The sequence below is a fragment of the Cinclus cinclus genome, chromosome 16, assembly GCF_963662255.1.
Source record: "Cinclus cinclus chromosome 16, bCinCin1.1, whole genome shotgun sequence".
Taxonomy (NCBI): Eukaryota; Metazoa; Chordata; class Aves; order Passeriformes; family Cinclidae; genus Cinclus; species Cinclus cinclus.
In genome coordinates this window covers 9,007,555-9,032,170 of record NC_085061.1, presented here as the reverse complement: position 1 = coordinate 9,032,170, position 24,616 = coordinate 9,007,555, and the positions used below count along the sequence as shown (strand labels likewise).

The 24,616-nt window shown below is 40.7% G+C and overlaps 1 protein-coding gene across 1 annotated transcript; it reads right to left on the bottom strand.

Annotated features, from left to right (window-relative positions):
- Positions 1-294: 294 nt before the first annotated feature.
- Positions 295-23,880, bottom strand: PDXDC1 (pyridoxal dependent decarboxylase domain containing 1). Its single transcript, XM_062503373.1, has 23 exons — positions 23,860-23,880; positions 18,101-18,174; positions 17,513-17,578; positions 16,280-16,363; positions 15,172-15,318; positions 14,458-14,647; positions 13,814-13,882; positions 13,233-13,311; positions 12,632-12,716; positions 11,748-11,796; positions 11,550-11,651; positions 11,261-11,386; positions 10,514-10,564; positions 9,559-9,622; positions 8,644-8,732; positions 7,862-7,967; positions 6,670-6,841; positions 5,908-6,026; positions 4,951-5,072; positions 2,978-3,070; positions 2,793-2,889; positions 1,614-1,718; positions 295-847 (listed from the first exon to the last, which is right to left on the bottom strand). Exons 1-23 carry the CDS (start codon positions 23,878-23,880, stop codon positions 588-590), a joined length of 2,370 nt encoding a protein of 789 aa, XP_062359357.1. The 3' UTR covers positions 295-587.
- Between the last annotated feature and the right edge of the window lie 736 nt (positions 23,881-24,616).

Sequence of the window (24,616 nt, the reverse complement as noted above, 5' to 3'; positions counted from 1 at the left end):
AACAAGGACCCAGTGCTGCTCAGTGATCCCTGTTCCTCCCCCCTGCCCAGCACCCCACAGCTCTTGGGCAGGGTGGGGGTAGGGGAACAGAAAAGAAGCAACACAGAACTAGGGTGACTGCAGGAGATGTTTTGCAGGAGAGCCTAAACTGAATTTTAAATACTAAAAAGGTGAACAACTGGCAGTTGTTTTTTATGAAGTATAGTAACAAGATAATTTTATAATTATTGGGTGCAACTGTATTCTTCATTGTGTGCATGGCTGCATGGTTAGTTAGCAATTGGTCATGCGGGGATTCCTGCAGGAAGGATAACTGCCAACAAATGTTCATGAGCACTTCATAAATTTCACTACAGCTTTGGTGACACGGACATGGAGAGGATTAATGCAACTGTAACAAGTGTACAATAAGACAAATCTCTGTTCCAGGGAAGGGAATGTATATTTGTGCAAAATCCTAGTTAATAAATTACAGTAGTTATTACTGTACTGTGTGTGGCACTGTTCATGTTTTCAATGCATCATTACCACCCTGCCTCCCTGGGCAGGGGCCTCCTTGGCACAGTCTGAAATCCACACTCTGGCTTTTATCTTTGACTTGCTTGATCCTCTACCTTGGTGCAGTCTGGTGGTGATTTGTCACTGTGAATGTCCTCAGTGTCTGTCTTTGCCTGTGCCACCTCCTTCTGCTCCTCTTCTCTTTCCATCTCCACAGGTCCTTGCTCTTGGCCAGGGGACAGATTCGGGGGTCTCTGGTCCAGCTTGTCCAGGTCATCACAGTGGCTGATGGAACTGGTCTCACTGAACCCATCAGAGCTTCTCAGAGACCTTTTGAAAGCTTTCTGACCTGTAAAGTGTTGGAAGCATTCAGTACATGTGAAAGCAGCAAATAAAAATAGTGTGCACAAGTTCAGTTTTCAAAGGAAGCATTGGAATTCTGTAACAGAAAAGTAGGTTGTGTTTGCATGCTACTTTGGACCCAGACAGGTCTGCAGAGTAATAGCACCTGTTGCTGTATACTGTGTATGCAGAGACAGAAAACTGAGCTAAAGCCAAGCTGCCTGCTTACACAAACTGAAAGCATTCCAGGTTAAACAACTGTGCTCAAAGTCATGGGCTGGAAACCACCAGCCCAAAAGGCAAGTTAAAACTAGGTTTCCTTCCAGGCAAATCAACAGTAATTAGTAATACAACTATGCAGAGAGTGCTATAGATTTAACAGATCTTTACCTCAGAATGGCTTAGGCCACAAAATGTTTGGTAGCAACAGAAGTGCAGCTGAAGTACATGACTACATGTTATACTTCTATTTCAAATAAAACTTCTGTCTTGTTTACCTATTCATTTTTAAAGCTCAATAACTCATAATATTCCACAGGAAGATTCCAGACTTCATGGGCAGTTGTCAGTTAATGGGACAACTTCCTGTAGTCCCAGGAAGAATATGTGGGAAGAAGACAGCTTGGCACAGTGTTCTGTGCCACGTGCACATTAAGGTTTTTAAGGTGGTAGAAGATGAGCTCTAGTTCGAGCTATTACAAAAGATGGAAGAGCATGTGGATCTTCCTGCACCAGGGAAGTTTTAGAAATAAAACTCAGACACAAAAACTTACCAGGAAGCCTTTGTTTTGCAAGGCTGGAAGTGGGAGTTGGTGGTGGAGTGCTGCCAGTTCCTTGGGCCTTTGATACATACATAGATTCTGTGGATTCTAGAGAGCCTGCAGGTTAAAAGAAAATAAGTTGACTAAAACTCATTTCTACAGTGGGCAGAATTTGAGTTCAAACTGTCACATGGGGATGATGCATTTCTGAGAACCCTGGGATGTGAGTGCTGAGACTTCAGAAGTGAATCATTTTCCCTCACACTCACTTCACAACACTACTACGCCCTGTAGTCCCATTTCCTTCCTGCCCTGGGCATGTGACATCTATCCAGCCATGCAGTGTCAGCATTCCCAGGAGAATGTGCTGTCCTGCTCTAAGAACCTGCCACTTGGTGCATCCAGAGTCACAAAGGCTTTGAGCACTTGGGCTGAGTCCAAGAATATTCATTTCTATGACTGCCACAGTACTTTTACAGTGAAAATTTATAATTTCACAAAGTATGTTGGTACACTGGTATCACTGATACACAAGCTTATAAGCAGCTCTTTCTACATCCCCAGACACAAATTACAAATCTGAGTAAAATACAGTCTCTCACACTGCACCGCAGCATTTACTGTTTCCCACACAGCCCAGTTGATGCCAGGCCCCAGCTGGCTTTAACCTGGTCTCCAGTTGCTGGACATGCACTTTAGCACACAGACCAGCACTTATCAGGATGGCAACAGCCAGGTGCCATCCCAAAGCAGGATTCCAGGCAGACATCCTGTTCAGAGGCACAGTGGAGCACAGTGCCCTGGAAGTACGGGAGAGGATACGTGTGCATTCGCAGGAGGAGCAATGTGCTAAGGCCAAGCTACCCCCAGCTCACATATTTACCCCCTCAAACTCCTCCAGGACATGCAACCAGAGATCACAGGAATGACTGCTCTATTAATAAATGCCAGTGTCTATCATAGCTTTTTTTAACATGATTCAACACACGAGAACAAAGTATAAACTGTACAAGAGAATAGAACATTCTTACTGGGTGTTACAGAAATAGTGCAAAGCATGTTCTTGTACATCCTGAGGGTGGATTATGTCACTCATGATCAAACTGGCACAGGAACATGTGCTGCAGGTTCAGTACAGAACTGAACAGTCCCAGTGCCAGCATGACACAGCTGCAGGTGCCCAAGCCCTACCTGCTGTCAAATTGAATGTCCTTCCTTTGGGCGAGGCTTGGAAAGGAGAAAACCAGTTCAGCACAGAGCCCACCACTGGGATCTGTCGCAGCAGCCCCTGCAAAGCACAATCCAGCACGTGAGAAGAGCCCCCCAGGGGGATGAGTTACCTCAAGGTACCACAGGACTGATGGTTGTGGCCTCACCTCTTCCAGCAGTCGTTCTTCATTTGCTTTCTCAAGTTGAAGCTGTGCTTCCTGTATCCCTTTTCTAACAACTTCAGTCATGTTTTCCAACAGCTAATAAAACCCAGAAATAAGGATATGTATTATTTGGTCTTGAAACTGTCTTTTTAGTTCAGGTTTTCAGGTTAAAGACAGGGTAGTCACGTATTTTTACAATTTACAACAGTATGTGACAATCTCTATTTCATTATGACTGTAAATTAAAAATACACACATTGACTGCAGGATTTTTTAACGCATAAACCCAGAGGAAATAATGTAATTTCAAACAGGAATGGTACTTCTTTTTTTCTTAAACTTGGAAATTCTTTGAAAACCTGCTTAGCATATAAATGTTCCTCAGATGAATGTCTGGGAAGAAGGTTTATGTTTGTAAGAGTACATTTTGGTTCCTAGAAATACCCAGGACTTAAATCAGCCTCACAGTAACAAGTAATGTGCCTATAGGTTCACATTGTTTTCCTGCTCTCATAAACAGCTGCCACTGATCCCTGTGGCAGCCCAGGCCAGCACCAGCAGTGTTTTATACTGCAAAGGGCAGGCAGTTTACTGGGACAGCTGCAGGGGCAAGGAATGAACAAACCCAAGAAGCTGCATCTTTGTTTGTGCAAGACAAATGCCAATTTCCATATATTAATGTTAGTTTTAACATTGCACAAGGACAGGCACTTCCTCCAAAATGCCAAAAAATTTGTGGTACTGTTGGCTAATAAAAGGACAAAGAGGAAGCTGCTCCTTTTCCCTCAGGGGAGACCAGGAATTGACCTCCATGGCAGCTCAGGACCCCTGGTACCCCTGGCTCCAGGAGGGAGGGCAGGGGGGTGGAATTCAGAGTACCAGGAAGAACCACTGTGTCTCTGGCTCAGTCATCTTCAGCTTCGGCCCTGCCTTTCAGTGCCTTTACTGCATGTCTCAGGGCAGGCTGGACTGATGGGGGTTTCTTGTAAAATCCTCCTTCTTGTACCAACCCTCCTCATCTGAGCAGGGCAAGGGGCATTCACAAATGAGTTCTGTTTCCCAGCTTTGGATCGAACGGTGAAGATCCACAGATTTACAGCAGCTGGTCCCAAGGACTGAACCCTTCTGACTCTTCCACTACTCCGTTCCTCCCTGGAGCCTTCAGGATCCGAGGGCCCCATTCAGTTCCAACCTGTCCACTGCAACAGTTAAAAAACTGAAGGTGCTCTACAGACAAAACATTCCTCATGCCACCCTCCAAGCAGCACGGGGAGTCAAGTGTGGGCAGGAATTCAGTGCTAGAAAAAAATTCATTGCTATAATCAACAAATTTCCATGAGCAGAAATAGGCAAAGGATTTCTGGAATTCTGTTTTATTTTTGAGGTGAGAAAACTAAATGGCCCAACACTAGCAGAATGAAGGGACAGATGTAATGCAGGTCACTTAGGAATTCTATTTTAGAGAACATTTAGAGAACTCCATTCAGGCAAATGCTTTGACAAATAGAAGTTGCATCATCAGCTTTATTACTTCAATAGATAACTTCTAATTTCTGGGTTTAAGACACCAATTTAAAGTTTTTCATACATTTTAGAGCATCTTAAAGCTGGCATGTAAAGAATCTCAGTCCCACCACATCTAGCAGGGAAGAGAAACACCAGCTCACAATCAACCTACACCTTTTGTTTTTTGACAGCTTAAAATCTGGATGATAAAATGAGGCTATTTCAGTACTACTGAAGGTTTTCATTAGAACTACTGCACACAGGACCATGAACACAAACCCAGACATCCTCACAATATCCTAACTCATAATTATCCATGTACAGACACAGATTATTCCTTCCACAGTAATTAAAACTCTTGTGGGCAAGCACAACTTTTACTTTCACAATGAACAAAACCATGTCCTGAAGCCAATATGAAAGGGGAGAAAAAAAGGTGCTTCAATATTTCGAGAGTTATTCATACATACTCTTGAATTTTCTTCTATTTCTCTGCCTGTTGCTGCAATAGTTTCAACCAACTCTGACACATCCAGATCCTCTGTGACCATGCCAATGTAAACACAGTTCTTCTGCCCTCCGAATTCTGGACCTGGGGGCACAGGGAGAGTCAGGTCTTTGTGCTGAAGAAATCTGCAATCCTGCAAGGGCTGTAGCACTCATGCTTGTGAATCTGGAAATCCCAGTACACACCCCCCCTCCAGTACCTAAGGGTAGGATCTGTGTGGGTACAAATTATGCAGGCCAAGAAAGTTCAGCCCTTGAGGTTTTGAAAGACAGAAAACATAACCTGAGCAAGAAAAACAGTGGATACTTTATACAGTCAAGGAGTTGTGTCATAAATACCAGTGTTGAGTATGTTTTAAACTCCTTAACTTCCTGCCATTTACAGATTACTTGATTCCACAACTGTAGGGCACTTCATTTTTGAGAGCTGATTAGAGAAAGACCAGCATTCTGCATAAGCCAATTAATACATTCAGCTATGATGTGGCTATGTGTGAAAGTGTTGCTAATTATCACAAAAGTCATCTAAGACTTCTAATAGAGCCACAGAGAGCAGTGAAGCCATCAGTGCTAATGGGTTTAGAATGAGATCTGCTTTCCACTAGATCCAGGCACTACTTGAGAAGGCTCAGTTAACACACAGGAATGCTGCAGCTTTTATTTATTCTTTTTGGCAAGAAAACCCTTCCTGGTCTAGTTGCCCATATATCAGTTTTCACATGGATTTCTGAGAACAGCTCACCTGGTGAGCACTCCTGAACTGAAACACGGGAGAGGAGGGAACAGTTACAGGTGATCCTCCTGCAATAATCACATGGGCAGCAGCTCATTCTGCATTATAATAACCTATTAAATCATTCTAGCAGATCTAGGAGAATGATTACTAGCTTGAACAGAAGTTCTTTAAATAGTGCAGATACCCAAAGAAAAGGCAAGATCCGACTCCAGCTCATTTAACTTTTTCAGAAGTTCTGTATTAATTTTTTCGAGTTCTTTTTCTTGTTTGTCATCATTCTTCCCATCACTGTGATAGTTGTACCTTCAAACCAAGGCAAGAGATAGTAATTTCACTTTACAGTACATACAGAAGCACCTACACATTCAGCACATTTCTACAAATTCCTGTATTTTACAAACAAAAAACCTCAGAACATTACAGCTCCTACCAGCAAATTTATTGGCATTTGTCATCAGAGACTGGGGGGTGGGGTGAGCTTGCTGCTGCAAACTCAACACAATAGATTCCTGGTTGCTATATTAATTATACCTGAACTGTTTTGACTATACAGAATCCTTCCCAGAGAGCTGCATCAGAGGATCAGAACAGACACTTCGAGGGTTTTTTGAAGTCTATTCAGCATATCAGTGAGTGCTATTATAGATAAAAATATAAGTTATACTTGGCTTAAGACAGTGGGATGCACTTGCTCATGACATATCTCTCACACACAGTCTCCAATGTTACAACTGGTGCCCAAAGCAGCTCTTCAGCTTTTCTTTAAGAAATAATAAAAGAAAATGACTTTATAAAGGCAATTTCCTAAAATGCACTCAAAAGTTTCAACTGAGTGCAAAGCTAGATAACAATCAGCAAAAACGTCCAAATAACCACTGAAGAGACCACGTGGTCCTGTCTGCTCAAGCATAGTGTTTGCAAATACAGCATGAAGAAAATCATTTACCTCACAACACCTAACCCTGGCCAGCCAAGATCTTCTATATACAACAGACCAACTGTTCTTCTGACTTCTTGCTCAAACTCCTCTCTCAGCTGCAGTGTGCTTGTCAACACCGGTATCTTCATTTTTAAGCAGTCTACCAACTGATCAATGTCTTGCATTTCAGTTCCTAAAACTGCAGAGCAGAAGTGTTAGTGTAGTGTGTGGTACGTATGATGGATGTGACACAGATGTCTGAATCAAGGATTTATAAAGGAGATGCTCTGCAAGTTAATCAAATGCAATTTACAGATAGCATTGAATATCTTTGTCTATGTAAGTCCATTTTTGGTTCAGTTATCAATGTACTGATACACCAAAATGAAAGGAAGTAAGGATTTCCTAAAAACCTAATGAAAAGGATTTTCTCATGTTACAAACTAATAAGGACATGTTACAGTACCCTTCTACATTGCATCAGTAGCTAGCATTAAAAAAACCCAAATATCCTCTTCCCATAGCCCAGCTGGACAGGAATTAGCTTCCATGCTGGTTTAAAACAAAACATCACAGCATCAACAAGTAATTTTATTCCAAAATCTGCTGTTCTGTGTACACCAGGACCTTCTCTCATGAGTGTCAGCTGTTCTACAGCCTAAGCCCCCCACTCCACAAAAGCCAACAGGAGACACTGGGCACCCCCTGGGTCCTGCACACTGCTCTGTGTTTCTACAGTCTAAACTAAGAGGACAAAACACTACCCAAAACATTTTGTTTTATATCCCCCCTCCACCAGTAATTATAGAAAACCCTGGAGGTTTAGTAAATTATTATTCTAGCTAAGTAGATGTATTTTGAACACAAGCACCATTGCAGTGGTGAAACCCTTGTGAAGAAAGGTCACACATCTGATGTTAAGCCGCTGAGAGGAGGAATGTAACTGCTTTTCCTAATGAGTTTTAAACGTAGCCAGGAAGTCTTCCTCTGCAGAGGCAGTGAGGCAACATGACCCACAACAGCTGGGCTCCCATTAATGCAGTGCTGAGGTGCAGCAAAACAATACTGAGGTGGTTTTCGTTTGTTTATAAAAAATCCTCCCCACAGGAGAATATCCTGAGGAGCCTCTTGAGCACATCTGCTTTTACCCCAGGAGATTGTTGTACCATTCCAGAGCAAAGCCCAGCAGTTACAAGGGGCTGGCTGGAGTGGATGTTACCTGCAGAAGTCATGAGTGGGCTGAAGCGCACGCAGGTGCCTTCATCCTCCAGTTCCACCACATCGACTCCGCTGGCAGGAACCAGCTGTGCCAGCTGCTCTCCCAGCTGCAGGGACAAGGCACAGTTAGGGAACTGGACATGGCTCCTGCAGGCCCAGCCTCAGGCTCTGCCTTGGCTCAGGGAACACACGGACACAGTTTTCTCTCAAAATCAGTTCTTGCAACCAAAATACTTCACCCTGTAGGCGAGATGACTGAGTTTGACAGATCCTCAGAATCATGAAAATTTGGGATAAGCTGCAAGTGTTACAACTCAGAATTTTCTGCAAAATTGTTACTGCCATTAGTTGTGCCATGATTACTGCACAAGGGATCCAAACCAGCCATGTGCTCAGCTCTGCCAGCACAGGCTTCTAGAATTAACTCGAGATCTGGAAAAGGCAGCTGTCTGTTCAAAAATACTCAGACATTGACCACAGAGCATTTGGCTGATTTAAAAGAATTCTGAAGTTTATACATATTCCCACAAGACCAAGAGATAAACCAACAGCTTAAGATTCAGGAATGATTTCACTAATAATTATGTGTAAAATAATCAGAATTGTAAAAGCAACTTTGCTTCAGAGCAAATGAATCCTTTGAACAGCCACAAGTTTTGCGAAGGAAATTGGACTGAGAACATCTTTCAAACGACTCTAACAAAGCATTTATAGCTCCTGATGACCCCCTGAACAACTCCACTGTCACTCCCTTTCCCTAAAGAAAAAAGCATCCATTCTTACCCACTGATTGAAGGTGTCATAAATGTGCCCTTCGTTGCTTATTATGGGGCGCTGAATAGTTGAGGCCTGTGCAGCATGTGAGGTCTGATCTGAGTCCAAAGACACAAGAATCACAGAAGTGGATTTTTATTCACTTAATTAAATAAAAGGCAACCTAAAATTTAGATAAAAGACAATTACATAGCCTAGCTAAAATAACACATCTACACCATGTGTCTGCAGCAGATGAACATGGATGTTTTTGTAAAAATACGTTGAACACGATAAATACTACAAGTAAAACAAAGTTGAATGTAATAGTTTAAAAAAAAAAACCAACAAAAAACAGTAAAATACTTCTGATCTTTGAGGTTAAAATGCCCCAGTGGAAATATAACCAGTGTTTTCACAAAGCAAAATCCTGTGATAGTAAATATCTGTGACAGCATTTCCAGAGCTGTTCCCAATGTGTTCTGCTGCTTTTAAAACTATTGCAACTGGAACTGTAATCAGTAAACCACAGGGACATAGAGCTTGCCATGAGCTATGAAATGTTTGAAAGGAACAGAAAACCTGAACAAACCAAAATCTCTCCCCACCAGTACACTCATACCAAGCCTGCAGCAGCTTGTAAGAGACTTCCATCATCTGCTCTCAAGATCAAAATCATATGCAAATCTTTTCACTCATGAAGGCAGAAAATTACTTGTTATGAAAATTTAAAACACTGCAGTCTGTCTAAAAAAAGAAGCTATCACGTGTATGATTTGTCACAGATTATGACCAGCATTCACAATCTTTTTAAAAGCACATTACACAAGAGAACTGCACTACATCACATTTATCTCAAAGTCATTTGGTGAATTAGTAGTTTAAAATACTGCACTGAGAGGGGTTTTGTTGTTGTTGTTATTTGGTTTTAAATAAATCACATACCTCTATTTGAATATTCCTGGAAAAACTTGAAAACCACCACTGGAGAACTCAGTTCATCTTCAACCTTGAATGAAAAGAAGTATTTTCCCCTGTTTTTTTGAAGATTCAACACCGTGTACAATTCCTTACACTGCTGAGCAAAGCTTGAGCTCTCTTGGAAATCACCCCAGAATCACTGGGAAGCATCAACAAAGTTCCAGCAGGAAAAGTAAGATTATAATTGCTCCTGCTTTGGAGAAAAGGACTGTGCTACTTCTGGAGACAATCTGAGGTGACATTTCACAACCCTAAAAATGCAGGATTTATTTAAGTAGGAGGACAAGTGATACAGTAACTTGAACTCCCAAGGCCATCAATACTCTACAGCTTACTCAGTAAGCTGACTAAATTTTCTATACATCAAATATCAACTAAAATTTGGAGGTGAGGGTCAGGGAATACAATCACCAAACCCCATTGGACAGGACATCTCACAGAAACTGAATTTGGAATTAATACATTAGCTGTGATTTCTAAACCTATTTCTGGTGTAAAAACCTCAGATAGGATATTTTTTGTGTACAATTTCACAATATAATCTCAACAGCAGGATAAGATACAGCCAGAATATAGGAGAGACACTTAGGGAAACTGATTTCATAGATGTATTACTGAGCAAACCCATGTTCCAAATGGAATTAAATCAAGCTCTGGACACAACTTCTGGATGCTCTTCTGCACTCCCCTGGGTGCATCAGTACAGAGCAATGGAACAGACATGATCCAGAGGCCACATGAGACCAAGCCATGAGATTTCACTGAACACCAGAACGTAATTAGAAAGATCCCAAGTGTCCTCAAAACAATGGCTATGATTAACATAATATTTCTAAATAATTTATCCTAGTCAAAGTTGTTCTTATCATAACAGGCAGAAACTAAGATATACAACAAAAGTATTAAGAGCAGACTGTACCGAAGTTTTAATGAAATCCAGGTTTTTCAAGTTTTCCAGCAGTCTTTGACTCTAGATGACCAGAGCAGAAAGAGAACAAATGGAGGAGAGAAATACAGTTTTAGTAGTTGAAAGTTATTCTGAAAATCATTGAACAGTCACAATTTTTGAGCAAACCCCTCCAACATATGAAACACATCCAGTTTTAATTTGTCAATTTGGAATACAATAGAAAAGTATTTTCTGGGTTTAGTAAAACACTCACTACAAATTGTGACCTTTAAGAAATAATATTTTGCATATAAGCACTGCATTTTGTAACTAATACATTATATTTGACCTTAACTTTTACTAAAGTAAGGACTCCAAATATAGTGCACTTGTACCTCAAGAAATATTTTGAAGTCCTTTTTAGTAGAAGTAATTTACTGTTATTTAAATCAATATGATGCTGAGTAGGAAAATAAAGTCTCTCTGAAGAGCTTTCAAGCAAAAATAGTTAAGAGAAGTGACATAAAAGGAAATTATTATGTTACTTCACTGTCTAGGAAGAACAAGAACTTTTTTTTCTCATTTATAAAAATATACATTCAATCAAATAGTAAAAGCACATCCCTCCCTCTAACATTTTCCTGTGCTTTCATTGTGGATGTAACAATATGACCCAATGTTACATGTCAACAACTGCAATATTTCAGTTGAGTCTTCTACAACACATCACAGTAACCAGAAAGAGCTGTCATAAATCACTGCTGAACTGTTGCTCACCAGTTGTGAGGCATGTTTTATCCTCTCCACAATGCCATTGTGGCCCAGGTACTGCAAGGAGAGCCACAGGGGCAGGGCACGGAGCTTCTCCACGGGCTGGCTCGATGTCAGCCCTGCTGCCAAGGACTGAGGAGCAAAACAAACAAACCACTGTTAACCTCTCTTCAATGCTGCCTCTTTTGCCAGCTTTTGAAATTATAATCTAGATGTTTATGAAGAACATGGCATCACACTGATCAGAGCCAAAATCCCAGGATCTTGAGAATGGTGAGTGAGAATGTGCACATACCAAGGAAGGATCCTCGTGTCTGTAGAGCGTCACTGCAGGCACTGCTGGGAGCCCCAGCCAGGAGCCCAGAGTCAGAGTCATGCTGTCACATTTTGTAGCAGCCTGAAGTTTATTACAATAAGCACAATATAAGCCAAATATATTTTGACTAACCTTACACAAGCACATTTTAAAGTTTCTAGATATAGTGAAACATACCAGTACAGAAGAGGAGACATAACCCAAGGCCAAAGTTGCCAGATTCACGCTGAAAAAAAAAGTGGGTTTAGCATATATTAAATATGTATTAAAAGACAGCATTTTAATCTACAATTTAAATATTTCATATCGATGTGTAAAGGGAGGTAATTTTTGTTCATATATTTTTCATTACCAATGCAGGAGATGTTGCTGCTTGATATTCTGAGACTGACAACTCAAAAGTAAACATCTACTTTGTTCTAAAAGTTTTCAGTCCAACATTTGGTGAAATCATCACCCAAGGTATTATCCATAATTTAGCATCAATTTGGTATCAGAAATAAATAGTATGCAAATACAGCTATTCTACAAAATACCAGGAGAAAAAGTCTTTATTTTAGCTTCAAAAGACAATCTTAGTGCACCCATTTAGAATCTTCACTGACATTGTCCAAGTTCTTGGGATTTCTTTTTCTCTTGGTTTAATCCCCCTCCCATTTCTGTTACACACTGCTCTTGCTGCTGCCTTCTTGACAACCTTCACTGAAGTGCCATTTCATTCTCAATAACCACTGGATAATGTCCTCTCTGACTTAGGTCTTTTTAGTCCTCCTGGCCTTGAAGATCTTTTTATTCGTATTTCAAAGCAAGGGCAGATAAGATTAACATCTGATAAAAATGATCACTAATCTGTACTGAAATTACCTCTCCAATTAATTCTTCCTGTGTATGTAAATCAATTTCTATCTCACAACAACAAAATTATAACCACATAAAATGCTTACTATGACAAAACTAAAGTTGGCCCTATGGCTCTCTGTGAGATGTCAAATTAGATAATGTCTATCAGTCAGACTTTTTAATGAAGGCAGTTACAGAGCAATGAGTCTCCAGTTCCATACCCTTCCACATGGAGCCACATCTTGTACTGCTCACAGAGCTCCTTCAGCCGGCCCAGCTTGTCCGTGTGCCCAGCCCCTGGAGTCCCTGGGTAGAACAAGGAAAAGGCAGTGACAGGACCAGCCTGCACTGAGGTTCTACTAAATGAGCTCCTCTACTGATTAACATCACAGATCACTGTCCAGGTCCCAAGCAAGTAACAGTCACCTCCTTCATTCATACTTAAAGCAAATTTTTTACATGTGTTTAATTAACTAGAAGAAAAGTATAATTTTTCAAGCTAAAGTTGATGGCACATCCATCAAAAAATTCTGAAGTGTTAATGTAAAACTGATTTTTAACAAGAGATCTGCACTCACTAAAGTAAGTTACAGTCATATTAATACATCAACTGACGTATGCAGAACTGTAACAGCACAATCCAAATTTAAATCAGTTAAATAAAATCCCCTTTGGACAGATAATTATTGTGCAGTCATTATGATATTTCTTGATATGCAACCACTGAGCTGTTTAGAAAAATTTATTTTTATTTTTTTTTATTTTATATATATTCATGAAATAGCATGGGGGCTTTTGTGATTGTTTGTCCACAGCACTTACCAGCATTGGCCACAAGCAACAAAGGCAGTTTTCCAAACTCAACATCATCTTTAATCAGTCGGTCCAACAAAGCAACATCCTGGTATCAGTAAGCAAACAATGTTTGTCAAACACTGAATTGTTTCTGCTGAACTGGGAAAATACATTAAGATTGAAAATGAACAGCATTCTGAAGTTCTGAAAGGAAACATTCTCAACGTCTTTGTTTTTGACTTGCACTTTCTTCTTCTCAAAGGCAAAATAATCTGAAGGCCAAATAAAGCATTTGTGAAAAATAAAACACAAATACACCACATAGTTTGTGAAAGTACTCCAACTACTCCTATTCTAGAAATCTTGCACTAAAAAGCACTTTACTTAAAAGCCATTAAAATATTTTGCAAATGACAGGACCAAAATATAAACTGCTTTTAGAAAATTTCCATTTGTGATTCGCACAGCATTAACACAGAAGACTTAGAAGTTGAAAAAACTATGTGTATTAACAGCTCTTCCTAACAGCATAATTGATAATCATTTAATGAAGCTTAAAAACCAACCAACCAAAGCACAGAAATAGTTCTTAGGGAACACAAACTTACCATTTGATGCTGAGATCCAAACATAGTGTTACAAGGCACACGGCACATGCAGGAAAGGGGCAACCCTAACTGCAATAGAAATGATGGAATTTCAAATGAGAAACGATCTTTTCACATGTTCACAAATACAGAGTGACACAAAAACCAGTGTGACAATAGAAACCTTAATAATACATTATAAAGTAAGTTATCTGCTAAAACTTATAATGAAATTATTAAGGAAAAAGCACAGGACAAATTATGGAAGCAAGGACAAATTATTAGGTTTGGGCTCAGGTCTATCTCACATGACCAACAGCTTATGTAAAGCACAATGCAACCTAGGAACAATCACTCATTTTTTAAAAAGTTAGCACACAGGATCCCTTCACTGGAAATATTCAGAAATTTTCTCTTCCTCCCACTGTATCACTGCTGCAGAACACAGGCTGTAAATAAAAACCTCAAAGTCTTTTTCCCAGACAAATGCTTTTATTTTAAATGTATGGTCTGCTACAGCTGAGGTTATGCCCAATATGGACTCTGAATCCTTTCCTGTAATTTTCATAATGAGGAAAACTAAGTTGTCAAAATCCCCAAAGCTATGCAGGCAATATGAGCCAGGTAGGTTCTAATTGCAGGTAAAACCCCCTGACTGACTTTACCTGATTGCAGAGAGCTTGGCCCAGGCCTGCTCTGGCTGCAGAGCTGATGTATATGACTGGCTGCTTAGTGTAGAGCACGTTAAACCCCTCGAGTGTATAATCTTCATAGCGGGTGTGAATTACAAGTCGACAGATTTTTAGGAGACCTTCACGATCATCTTCATGATAATAGGCTGATCCATTTTCATACCTGCAAGAAAAGCCGAGTAAACAGGAGCAGCAAAACCAACAGTCAGTTCAGGGACTGACCAACAAAAAAGCTCACCACAGGACAGAGAAGATTAATAAAAAAATCTTATATTTTCCCAGGTTAAAATAAATTAAAAGAAAACTTTTAAGAGACAGGATGAGATTAACAATGAGAAAAGCCTAGTATATATTTTCATTTAGACTCAGAGTAAGAAAGAAAAAACATCTGGGTTCCTTTAAGATTGCCTTTAGAGAGTTCAAAACCTTGCTTACTAAGAGTGGAGTGTGGGAGGAAACACAAAAGGCTTAATTCTGATTTTAACATAGATTTAAATTCTGGACTGCTAATTTTAAAGATAATGTAACCTGATATTCTTTAGGCTAGGTTAAGATTGTGTTCCTGACCTTCCAAGGATTTCTAAGTTTGTGGCACAGTGGTTTCTTTTGTTGACATCCTCAGTCGAGTCACATCAATTTTGAAATATTATCACTACCTTGCCATACAAGTTACTCCTAGGGACTCACCTGAAAAGCCTGCAGAGCCAGAGAGTAGTGTCAGAAAGGATCCTTGTTGTAAGTTTTCTCAGTCTTTCCCTGTCCAGCACAGATATATAAGCAGCCAAACTGTGTCCCAGTAGAGCCATGTGACCCTGTTCACCAACATTCTGAAGTCTGCAAACCAGAACAGAGGAACTGCCAACCAAATCCAAGTCATGGACATGACAGTAATATGGGATTTATGGATTTTTAATGTAGACTGGCAGAATTGGTTGACTTGCCATTTAAATATTTAGCAGAGAGAAGTGCAGCACATCACAGCCACCCTCCTGCCACTGTGTATGGCACACAAAGCTGCCAGTGCACACAGAGCACTTCACTTGGCTCAGCTGCTCACAGGAACTGCTCCTGCTTTTGAGCCAGCCAACATGAGCTGGAACTAAGCACCTTATCTGCACTGGGACTTCAAAGTGCATTAATACCCTTCTCTCCTATGCACAGAAAACTCAGGACACTTACATTACTATTTTTAGAGGCACAGCTTTTTTTTGTTTGTTTGTTTTTTTGTTGGTTGTTCTTTTATTTATTGATTTGTTTGGTTTTTTTAATCTTGAACATATTTTTTAAATGTTAGTTTTCAATAATCTTCTGCAGATCAGTTAGTACTATTTTACTGAAAAATGAAAACAAATTTTATTTCCTTTCATTTTAAAATCTACAGAGATACATGATAAAAATCTATTGGCATTCAAAGCTTTACAACTTTCTGACTTAAAACAACTTTCAGAAAGTGGAAAAAATAAGCTGTCACATGAGAGAAAATTCCCATGTACAACTCAACTTAGTAATTAGCAATGTAAGCTTTGTAATTTTAAGAAAGCCAAACCTCATGCATTATTCTGCTTCACTATACAGTGCAAGGTGCCTTTCAAAAGTCACCTGGTTGCACAATATGTTACACTTTAAAATATATAATATATACTTATGTATATAAGTATATGTACTAAAATGTATAGAGAAATTACATATACTGAAACACATATAGAACTTAAAATTAAGTGGGTAAGTTCTACAGTGATCAGAATATAAAAGAATCAGGTGTCTTCCACATCCAGTAACTGATATTTGGCCTCACCTGTAGGACTGTGAAGTTTCCTCTTCCTCCTCTCCATGCATTAGATTCTGAACTAACTGAAGTATGCTCACCATATCCTGACCACTGGGAGGGGAAACAAAACTACATTAAAGAGACACAAACGGGTAAATACCAGCATCTAAAAGAGGCCTTCTGGAACACTCCAGTTTTACTGAATGCTGAGTACAGCAACAGAAATGGTTCCTTGATCTCAGAAACTGATCACAAAGATGAGAATGCTGAATCATTTCAAAACCCTACTTGCTTATAGTAGAAGACTCAGAAAAGCAAATCTACTGATACCTGAAAATTTGGTCTGAAAAGCCTGACTTGCCAACACTGAATTCTTATTGCTACACAGCCAACCAAGGCAGTGGCTAAGGATCCACCTTTCACTTCACATGAAGCAGCTTCAGCTCATAACTCAGCACATCTCTTAAACAATTCCCTACAAATCTCAGATTCTGGCAGACACAAGCTACATTAGACTTCTCACATGACATGGCAAAACTGGAAAAGATCAACAACACCTCAAGTATTATATCTCCAACTAAAATTTACAGTAGTGTAAGAACTTACATTGACAGTTTAAATTGCTTTTGATTCATATAAAAGGTAACGGAGTGTCTCCACTCAAAACCAGGGCTAGTTTCTGCACAGTGAGACTTAAATAGCTTTTGTAATATTTTCTGAAGTGCTAGCCTGAGCCTCTGGAGGATCATCTCCCACAAAGGACATAATAAATTTAAATCTTCATTTTCAGGTACAATGGTCTTACCTGCCTTGTGCACAAGAGCTCTGCTTAATTTTTAAAAACAGTAGTGCTGAAAAGGTGGGAGGTTTCTGGGGTGGGGTTTTTTTGTTTGTTTTTAACTGTTTTCTACTTTATCAGTCTCAGTAATTTTTTTTTAATCTGGTTACTTTAATTCAATACAAGTTGATGTTTACTTTGAAACACAGCTGTAGCCACCACTACTCCATCAGATTCCAAGAGTTCAAAATTTCAGTCACCAAGGACAAGTAAACATTTTTTTCTCTTTTCTATGTGAGAATGAAAATAGTTGGTAAAATTATAGTATTACTATTTTCCCCTATGTAAGTATGGGAAAAAGTGTATTATGATGCCTGAAAAATGTTAACTTTTCTATTAATGCAAGTTGCTTGAAAGACAAACATGCTATCTTTAGTCTTAGATTTTGAAAAGAGCACTATCTAAAAATTGCTGCTGCCTACCTGCCTTGGAGTGGTCCAGGAATATCCTTCCGTGCATATTTCTTTTCATTTTCCTCCTCCACTTTCCTAAGTTAAAGACACAGAAGAAACTCTGTAGTTTAGCATGTGTTTGTAACATCAAACATGTAATTGATTTTGACTTGCAGAAATACATACTGACACCTATTTCATTGACAACAGGTTCAGAAATAAAACAGATGAGATTGACACAAAAGTTTAGTTCAGACTGAACCTAAGTGTTCCCAAGTTGTTAGGGTTTTCAGTTCTCTAACAGAAAGCTTAGAGAAGAATCTTATATATACAGGAATCAAAAATTACTTGCACTGCAATAATAAATAAAATTCCTATCTTTGAAAAACAGACCTGTTTTGGGTAATAGAGAACATGCATAAATATGTATACCTTTACTTGAAAAATCACAGCATTTGAGAAACAAAGATGATTTGTATAGGTGTTAAGCTTCAGAATGACAATTTGACCTTAAACTACCAGGAAAATGAGGAGTTTTTCTGCTAAATGCCAGTGACACAAATAATCCTTCCCTTAGCACAAACAGCTGTTGTTTTTTATTGCATCCTTTGCACATACCTCTGATTGTCTTCCAGCATCTTCATTGCTTCATTCAGATTCTTCCCCATTTCTGCTAGAGTAGGGTCCACCATCTTTTAGGAAAAAGAGAGAAACTTTCAAGAAAATATCAAAACCCATTTGTTCTACTACCATCTCTACAATCTAATAAATCCTAGAAGGGGTTAAAAACTCAACATTTGGACCTACAAAGACAAGAAAGTATCCTTTGAGACTGCCCTAGATAAGAAATAAAATGGCATCATTCTTCTGCCATTTCCCCAACAGACTTTTACTACAGTAGTTTTCAAAACAGATGAGAAAACACCTAACCCAAATGCCCTTGTAAATCTATTTTTCCTATTTCTTGTACATTTAAACTAGTTTTTAATCTTAACTAATTGGAAAAATTCCCTTTATGTAGACAAAAGAGTGAAACTAACCTGCAGCAGGCAGCTAAGACAGGCTGCCATGCAGCAATTATCCCCCAGCTGCACAGAACAGGCCAAAAGCCCTGATCTCACTGCTGAAATCAGATAACCACAGGTATTACCAGGATGGAAGAGTTTAAAAATCATGGAACTTATTTGCCCTGAACTGATGACAAGCTCAAAGTATTTCCCAAAGAACTGCTCTGGCTTTGAATAAGTCTTTTTGACACTTTAACCCAAGAGGCCTGACAGAAACTTGTGACACTGACACAAGACACCAGGACAGGAGTATTTATCCATTTAAGGATTAGATGCCATTTGAAGCTTCCAGAGAATGTGGAAGGTGTCATCTGGCAGAGCCTAATTTACCTGTATTTGAAAAACAAATATACCCCAGTGTGAGGGTAGAAGGCAACAGCACTGCTAAGCCCCATCACATTAGATGGCAAAGCCCCATGAAATCACTCAGCCGACCCCATTACAGAATCCCTTCTCCCTGCCTCTGCATAACCTCCATAAATTTAACACCAAGCCATCACCCACGTACCAAAGACTCTGGTGGTTACCCCTGCAGGCTGCTGCTAAGGCTGGAGGGGGCAAGGGGAGGGACAGGGGTTGTTTAAAGAAAAAATCCCAAGGCAAATGCAGACACAAAAGCAAATTTAATCACAGAAGGATTTTACACTATTTTCATCTAGAGGACTGATCAATAAAGGAAAAGAAAATGAAAGCTACCATATGTTCAAAGGCTATTTTTAACCAAATACTTTGAGATTTAACTCACATTACAGCAAGTGGTAGATGCCTGAAAGAATCAGTAGCCAGGCATGGGCACAGTGATCAGAGCAAGACTGACAACTCTCTATTTCGTGGCTTTGGAAGGGGCCAGTAACAAATGTTTGGAGGAAGAACAAAAGAACAGAGCAAATACAGAGTAATATCTTACCATCAGAACTCCCAGCATTCAGCAATAAATAGGTTTTTACACTGATTTGTACAACAACCATCAGGTATGAGGGCCACAAACTAATTAAGCACTGAGTGACAAAGCAGTACAAATACAAAAAATTCCAGACCTCATCACAGATTAAAAAACTCCAACATACACTGCAAGCATTCAATACTCAGAAGAAAATAGGTACAACCAAAGGAAAAACAGAAATTTAATCTTTGGCAATATGTCCATGCATTTTGAGTGGTCTCCAGAGTTGCACCATGTCAAAGAAACTCTGGAAAGAAGTTCAGGAAAAAAAAAAAAAAAACAACCAAAACTGTTTTGCTCCTGCAAGCCCTGAAGGGGTTGGACTAATGATTGGACTAATCTACTGATTGTGATTATCTCATATAATTTAATTCAAGCTGCCATAAAACATCATCAGTGGCTGGAAGGCAGTTAGTTGTTTGAACCTTTGTTAGCATCACATGCAAGTATCAAACAGATCTGTTGTAAATGAGGACTCAGGATGTAGAGGCATTACAAAAAGGGCTCTGAGCTGCTTTTGTTGGCTGCTAACATAAAATCCACCTGCTGAAATGACATCAGACGTTAAAAACTGCACATCCTTACCCTGTGACTCATCCTGTCTCACTCACTAATAATTACACACACAAAACACTTATGTCAATAATCTGCCAGAATAACTACAAAAAATACAACCTTAAAACTCCTAAGTTACACTAAGCTAAAAAAAATGCTATGAAATCCACAGTGTCTTTGAATTCTGATATGGGCTGAATTGGAAAATTAACCCTTTCTGATTTTTTCCAGTTGCTAAGTGGATATGCAGTAACTTATTTTCTCCTCTGAATTTTGGAAGGAGAAAAAGCCCACCTTTACCTGCTGAATGCTGAACTTTCTCTACGTTCCTTCTTTGCTCACATCAGTAAGGGCATGGAGGTGGGAAGCAGGAGACTTTCTGCATATTTTAAGCAGCAAGAGAAATAGGTGTGGCAAAGTTGCAGCAACAAACCATTTAGTTAAGAAAGGTTTCTGAGCACACTTCAATAATAAGAGCAGTAATAAACTGTATTTCTTTCATAGTCATGAAGTGTTTTTTAAAATTACTCTGGGAGGAGTTCTTGAACACTCCCTCCTGAACCACAGGACAACACAGGTGTTTATGGGGTTAAAGCAGCTGCAGGAAGTTTCTGCACTCAGTCCTTCCACTGGATCACAGGCAGCCTTTGGCCAGGGGAGTTCCAGGACACGCAAATCCTTCCAAGCTCTAAGGAGGCACCAGCCATGGCTTTTCCTTCCGGGTGTCCATTCAGCACCCCAATAACTCCTGCCTCCTACAGACCCTGACATAGCTCATCCAGCCTGCTTTATCATTCACTGCCTTCAAATGTGTTAATCCAACTCCCTAAGGTTATCCTGCAATAGCTTTGATTTGTAGTCACTTCCCCATTCTGTAACTAATCTGTTGCTATTTTATTAAGTACTTTGAACTGTGAACAGTTTATGATTCTATAAGGCAGGATGTCACACCTTGGAGTCACTTGGCAACTAGGGAAAGGATATGGGGCCATTCTCCTACTGTGATAAAACTGAAAATTAATTGCAAATTCAAAAGGGAGAATGCTGCTTCTATACCAGTTTTACAATCTTGATTTTGCATTTCTGTAGGCTGAGCTCCTAATGAAATAAAGGGATGAATTTTAAACAGTTTATGTCAACTAATGTTGTGCAAAGCAACTCACAGGTGTAGCTCATTCCCTGTTTCATGTGAGCTCATTTTCCCACTACATTATTATAATGCCTTAAAAGAAAGTTTTATTATAAAAAAACAAAACCTCTTCTCAATGGTAAATTAATGTCAAACAATATCAGTATTCTTCAGCCAAAAGAACATTGTTTGTATTCTCCAGGGTAAGAAAAGTTTAAGATAACAAAATAAAACAAAACAAAAAAAAAAGCCAACACTTCATTACTTTTTTGCTTGAATAAAAATGACACTGTGTCATCACAAGGCTTATGCTTATAGATATTCACTCTTTTAATCTTTATTTATTCCACTGACAGGCACCAGGCCCTTCATGCAGCCCTGCTGCCTTGAGTTTACAGAAAACTTACCAGGATGTTGTGGTAAATAGCACAGTAACAAAAGACAAGAGCCACAGGTGAGCAAGAAACCAAAACAGTTTTTTTTCATGTTTAGGAAAAATACTGCTATAGAGAAAGCAAGAAGTTACAAGAAAAGAATTTACACTATTTTACCACTGACAAAGTCACTCAACTTGAAATTTAAAATCCTTCGGAAGATGGGTCACTTCTATCAAATCCAAATGGGGAAAAAAAAATAGAATAGTTCTGTAAAGGCAAACTTCTGAAATCTAACACAGGCTTCCAGAATTATTTAAACAAGTTCAGCCCAACAAAAGATTTCTGAATTTCAGATAAAATTAATTGTAATTATATAACTTATGACACACAATACCTTAAAAATAATAAAAACAATGCAAAAAAACTTCTGCTGAAAAAAGTTAATTTGCAAAATCAAACCAAGAGATTTTTGGTGTGCACACCTGTGTGTCAGATTCTACAATAGTTTTCATTGCAGTCCTACTGTGCAATGTTTTCAATTCTCAGGAAGTTTCTCATCTGCTAATTTTTTTTTTTCCATTTGCAAGACCCTAATGACTGCAGTCATGCCAACATCACTGCATTACAGCTCATTAGGTGATTGTACCAAAATGGTTATGAAAAATACAAAAGTTGCAGCAAATGTTAATACAAGTTAAAAAGGGCATCTCACATCACTGGCACCCTGCTAAGATACGTGTACAAATACATAGCAAAGAGAGAATCCATGGTTCAAATAAAAATAGTCAGAAATCTACTATGATAATGCTTAAATAATGTCCACGAGATAAGTGGACAGACATTCTCTGCAGAAAAACGTATCCCAGCTTGGGGAGATTTCTGACATATCATGCTCAAGACTTGATAAATTGCAAATTGCACAGATTCACCAAAATCTTAACCAAAGATTATTCCAAGAGGGCACTTACTGCTAAATATCTAGAAGACCATAATTGTATTAGGGCATTTTATTATACAGAGAACTACAGCTTTTATCACTCATGTGGAAAAAAGTTGTGATAAACAAGAGAGGATGTAAGCCAAATGATAACTCTTGACATATATCCATCTGCATATATGGAAAAATCAGACATACAAGTTTTCGCAGACCATTACAGACTATTCCTCACATCAAGAATAATCAAAACATGGGCATCTTTTAGGTATTTCATTCTTACAGTGCTTCTTATGATGAACAAGTCAACCAAAGAACTTGGTCAGTACTGCACTTGCCCTGTACTGTTGTACCTTCTTCATATAACCCTGTATCATACCAATGCTCTCTTTGAGTCCAGTTCATAGACAGCACACTCCAAACTATTCCAATTAAGTTTTACTCGAGCAAAAGTTTTCAAAACAAGCAGGACTCACTTCTGTCAGCACGAGTAACGAACCTAAGCTTTTAAACACTAACAAATACTCTGTAACAGTGTATTCTTCAGGAAGCTTGCAATATATCAAACTTTTTTTGCCACCAACCCATCGGCCACGTCAGAAAGACACTTCCTGAATTTCCTAACCATTTTACTGGAACACATCCCATTCAAATTTCTCTGGACCACCCCAAGGATCACATAAAACCGAGCATGCTGCATATAGTAAATGACGCAAAGAGGGGCGTGTGCATCCAGAGCCTTAAGCACACGAAGCGCAGGTTATTGCGAAGGCACGCTGTCCCCAGGGGCACCGAGGGACGGGACGAGCTCCGGGAGGGGCAGGACCCTCGGCACAGGTGCGGAGCGGGCAGTGGCTCACGGTGACAGCGGCACACGGGCCCTGTCCGGCACTCTCGGCATCGCTGAGACAATATTTGCTTTCTACACTGCACCGGGCAGAACAGCAAACACAGCGCAGCGAACGGCTCCATTTCCATTTAAAAAATGGGTAAAATAATCCATTTTTAGTAATACTTCATCTCCTATCCTGCTGAAGGCTAACACTCGGAGGAAATAAGCTTTGTTTTAAAAAAAAGAAAACAAACAAAAAAACGCTCTTAAAGCATTTCCTGATAGTTATCCTGCCTAGTTCCAGATCCGGGACACGGATACCGGTCACACCGGCGGCTGCGGGGGCCGAGGGGGGACAGGCCCGGGGGCTCCGCCGCTGCCCCAAAGCTCCGGCAGGCAAAGCCGCCTGCAGCCGCGGGGGCAGCGCGGCGCGGTTCACCGAGCCCCGGCAGCCGCCGTCCCACGCCCCTCCCCGCGGCCCCGGCCCCACCGCACCCGCTGCTCGCGGCAGGCCCTGGCCCCGCGGCGCTGCCCCCAGACCTTCTCGAGCGAGCCGTCCATGGCCGCGGGCCCAGCGCCGCCGCTCCGACCGCTCCACGCTGGCAGCGCTGACGGAGCCGCGCGGGGCGGGCCGCGCCCGCGCGCTCACCTGGGCAACGGGCCCGCCCCAGGCCGCACGCACCACTGCGCTGCGCCGGCGGGGGGGTTACGCGGCGGCGACGCGCGCCAGGGCCGGGGCCGGGCCTTCTCTACGCACACCGTCTGAGGTCGCTCCCCCCGGCGCCGGCTGGTGGAACAGTCCCGGAGAGAGCCCGGGTCAGTGACAGATACGTGCACATGCGCGGGGAGCGCGGTCCGGGCGGCGATGGGCGCCGGCTCCGGAGCGGAGCTGCGAGTGCCCGGGTTCGAGTCCCCGGTGCGGCGGGTCGCGGCAGGTCGGACCCCGACAGGGCTCTCAGGGTCCCTTCGCGAACCTCTCGGTTGTTACCCTGCTGTACCTACGGGGGCACCAAAGCATTTTCTCTGCGTACGGGTCCCGCGCCGTGAGCGCTGCGCAACCGCGGCGGACAGCACACACCTGCCCGTGGGTTCCCGCCCGACAAGCAGCCCCCGGAGATCCAAGCCCTGGGCTTTTCCTGAGCTTTATTTCTGTTCTTCCAAGCTGGAGTTACTTTTCGGTACATATCCCTCGTCCTATTAGTGCCACTGCTGTTATTCAATGGCAGTGTTTGCAGCTGGCGGTGTTTTTTGCAGAGATGTGCTTGGATGAGGAGCCGGGAAGGGCCCCTGGGCCCTG